This window comes from Perkinsus marinus (genome assembly GCF_000006405.1).
Source record: "Perkinsus marinus ATCC 50983 genomic scaffold scf_1104296953356, whole genome shotgun sequence".
NCBI classification, from domain to species: domain Eukaryota; phylum Perkinsozoa; order Perkinsida; family Perkinsidae; genus Perkinsus; species Perkinsus marinus.
The window spans coordinates 18,473-22,022 of record NW_003208486.1 but is presented as its reverse complement, the minus strand read 5'-3'; the positions used below and the strand labels follow the sequence as shown (position 1 = coordinate 22,022).

The window sequence follows — 3,550 nt, the reverse complement described above, 5'->3', positions numbered from 1 at the left end:
GTGCTACTTGTGTTACGGTGCCTCATAGTTGGATGGGGTCTTCAGTGGGACTTTGATTGTTTATCGTGCTACATGTCATCGTCTGAAGAAACTCGTCTATTGTCTACGCCTTGGCTCGGCCGCTACTGTGTTTCGGACAGTCGCTGCCCAGTAGTCTTCTTGAAAAGGAGAAACCTCCTTGGACGCTCAGCGACGTCAGTGAGTTATTGATAGGTAGAGACGTTTTCTGCGATCTTAACGTCATGGAACATGGCTCTCCACCGCTTAATCTTCCTTGTTCGGCCCGTAGCGTCAATTGGCTCCTCGTGTGTAAGTTTTTTTCGGTCAAATCTCTACTACATACGTATGATATGGGCGGCTTTGGGTCAGCACGGCAGCCGCCACTTCTCTGGCTGTGACTCCAGATGGCAATACCAGTTCCTCAGAGGAACTGTCCTTCATACAGCCGCGCCCTGTCAGCCGTCGCTACTCGTTCATCATCAGCACTGATTTCAGGAGCTCATGGCACGTTTCGAAAGCTCGTCGAGATGCCGCTTGTGGATTGGTGCCGGCTTGGTCCGGGCACATCCGGAAACTTGAGCTCTACAAACTTCGGATTGTGTGAGTCTCACACTGTGAGAACATCTCCTTCCGTTATGCTGTTAGTAGCACCTGTGTGAAAATTCTTCCCTGGGATTCGCAAACGTGCCCGACGCGAACCTGTTGAATGATGAACAACTGATCAATTACGCTTTCCCCCGGGAAAAGCAGTTGGTCGTCGAGTTTCCCTCATAACGTATTGCCGTCGCTCTAACTGATGACGCTGCTGGATGCAACCCTGATCGTTATGTGACGCATCAACGGAATACGGGTGTGATTCAGATTCCTTCTTGACAAGAATGGGTGACAGGAATAAAGGTTCTACCGGGATTTGAACCCAGATCGCCAGATTCAGAGTCTGGAGTGCTAACCGTTACACCATAGAACCTCATATCAAATTCAATTTTGTGCCGTCGTCAGTGGAGTGCTCGCCGCCTGAAAGCCTCCTAAGCTGCACAATATTACAGCATGCGCAGTATCCCAATCTCTCGCCACGCCACCTTCCCAACTTCGTCAATCCGTGGCTCTTTGAATTTCTCCATCGCGACAACAACCAGCACCAGAGGGAAAAGGACATTCCTAATCAACAGTCTACCAGTACCAATATCGACAGTTGCCAGGCAACTGTCCTCCTGGCAACCGGAAAGTGTGGTGGAAAAGGGAGTGCCTGCCCACATATGTGAGCAAGGGAGTTCAGACGAACAAGGACGACTGGAGCTTATCCTAAGTTGACTCGACGAGGCGTGCCTAAGTTGACTCCCAACTGAAGCTTATCCAAGGCGCAGAAACCAGGGCATAGCCTTGAGGGCAAAAATAAGTTCAAGGGTGCATGCACGCATGCTCCGCGCATGCGTGCGATTGCCGGCCCGGCACTGCGGGTTGTCCAACAGCTTGGCATCACCCTCAGATCATTCTATAACACTTTTACGACCATTGGCGGTCGATTAGAGCATATGAAAGTTTCGTAAACTCAGCTTATGCTCGTAGGTAACGTGCGGCAGGTTTCGCTTAGATATATTTGATTGCGAATACTATTCACGTGACATCAATTTGGGGGGGGGGCGATCACCCAAGACAGACCCACATGCTGGGCCCGCTATACTATAGCAGCTATAGTTTCAGTTATTTGGTAACTGCTATCGAACGACAACTATGAGCGCACCATCCAACGAAACATTGGAATGTCTGTACTGCTCATACAAACCCAGAAAAGACAATTTCTGTAAGTTCTCTGCTGTCCTTCCCCCTAACCGATGTCTATTTCCCTGTGGCCGATGCAGTCCTGTGTACTTTCAGTGGCGACAATTGTTGTGTATGCACATTGAAGTAATGTGAGGCCCTATCGAGCCACCCGAGGGTAGCGGTCGTGTCGCTGCTACTGAGCGTACCACGTCGATCTCTCCTCCTGACCAGACGAACCAACGCCACCACGACGAGACAGAGTTTCAACGCTGCTGTGGCCGATGGATTCCGCTATCCTTTGCAAAATGCATCTTCTCTCCGGAAGAGGTCCACAGCGCAGTTTCAATCTCGCTCGCCCAAAAAGAAATACACAAAGAAACTACTACCACGGAGTCAGAAGAAACTAGCGGATTAATATACAAGAGCTATGAATCAGTCTCATGATCATGTTAGCACTGCAATAGATCAAACAAGTTCTCCTGGACAACGTCCTTTACATCGGTATCTTCCTGTCTCCCCCAGGGGAGTCCCCCTTCATCTATGACGTGCTCGTGTACATCTTGATAATCACTGACAACAGGTGATCCCACAACTATAACATGCAAATGCGCCTAAAGAGATAAATCTACTTTCCATTATAGTCCGCCCTAAAGCAAGGGACTCTGACGACCGTGAAGTCGGTCAAGCCGTACCTTACCACAGCAATCGAGCAGCGGTTGCCACTCCTTGGCAAGGATTGGGTAAAAGGCTCTATTGAGAGGCTACTACTAGCAAGGGCTGTCCATTGACGTGTAAGATGATGAGAATTCGCGCACGCCATATTGATCGATAATCGCGGAGAGAGTCGATGTTACTCCATTGTATTGACTCAAACGCGGCACATATAGGCGAACCGATTCAAAAGCTACGAAGTCTGGTAAAGCCAATGATGATGAATAAATCAATGGTAACGACAACTACGAGAAGAGGAGTTAGAACCACGATGTGATGAAGGAGTGGTATGACATGCTTGGGCATCTATTCCATTGACACCTCCCGTCTGACAGCGTGACCAGCAGTAGAGAATACAGACGATATGATCTCCACCAAATCTTCCGGGATCTAAACAGCGGAGCGGAGCAGAAACCACATAAACGAGTGTGATAATCGCCTTACCACATCGACATCAAAATCATGCAAGTCTTGCTTGACCGATCCCAAATAACTCCTAGCGGCCGACGCCAAACTAGAGACCTGTGTGTCTTCTATATTCTCCACATCCTCATTCTTCAGGATCCGCTTTTCCTCAAAGTCAGGTCCCAAGACTTTAGGCCCGTACTCGTTCACCGCTATACGTAGTTTACGAACTAGACGGTTACGGTGTTCACGAAGTGTTCGCCGACCCTAACATGTGTCACCATAGCGTGTCACCAAGGGTGGTGGAAAACGCAACCTGTAAGTATTACCTTCTTGTAAATCCTAATACGTCTTGCTATCCTCCTAATGTTCCCCACAAACGCATCAGAAGCTATAACCGCCAAATACTGGGCCACCGGAGTGAACACGAAGTACACAAAGGGCAGGGATATGAGAGAAAAGAAGGGCACCATCTTGACCAATACGATAGAGAGTAAGAGATTGTATCTGCATCAACGCTAACCCAAAGAGCTCCTCAAAAACCTACATCGGTACGATAACTATAGCCACCAGATCTTATACGAGCACGACATCGAATGCCTTGTACTTCACGAACCTATTCGGTTGACACTACTTGACACCCTGTGCATACTTCATCACTTACTCGCAGCCA

General features: G+C 48.7%; 2 protein-coding genes and 1 non-coding gene across 3 annotated transcripts in view; 1 reads left to right on the top strand and 2 right to left on the bottom strand.

Annotated features, from left to right (window-relative positions):
- Positions 1 to 154, top strand: part of Pmar_PMAR002710 (vacuolar amino acid transporter, putative) — a gene marked incomplete at both ends in the record, with an annotated part of 1,705 nt that extends 1,551 nt beyond the window's left edge. The window contains one exon of the mRNA XM_002776472.1: positions 29 to 154. Coding sequence (XP_002776518.1) covers positions 29 to 154 — 126 coding nt within the window. The remainder of the gene's footprint in view (positions 1 to 28) is intronic.
- Positions 155 to 895: 741 nt separating this feature from the next.
- Pmar_PMAR002709 lies at positions 896 to 967 on the bottom strand. Its single transcript has one exon. It is a non-coding gene; the product is annotated as a tRNA-Gln (tRNA).
- Positions 968 to 2,778: 1,811 nt separating this feature from the next.
- Pmar_PMAR002708 (hypothetical protein) lies at positions 2,779 to 3,350 on the bottom strand (the record flags this gene model as incomplete). The annotated part of the gene is made up of 3 exons (XM_002776471.1): positions 2,779 to 2,862; positions 2,917 to 3,144; positions 3,207 to 3,350. The coding sequence occupies 3 exons, from the start codon at positions 3,348 to 3,350 to the stop codon at positions 2,779 to 2,781; spliced, it is 456 nt and encodes a 151-aa protein (XP_002776517.1).
- Positions 3,351 to 3,550: the final 200 nt, after the last annotated feature.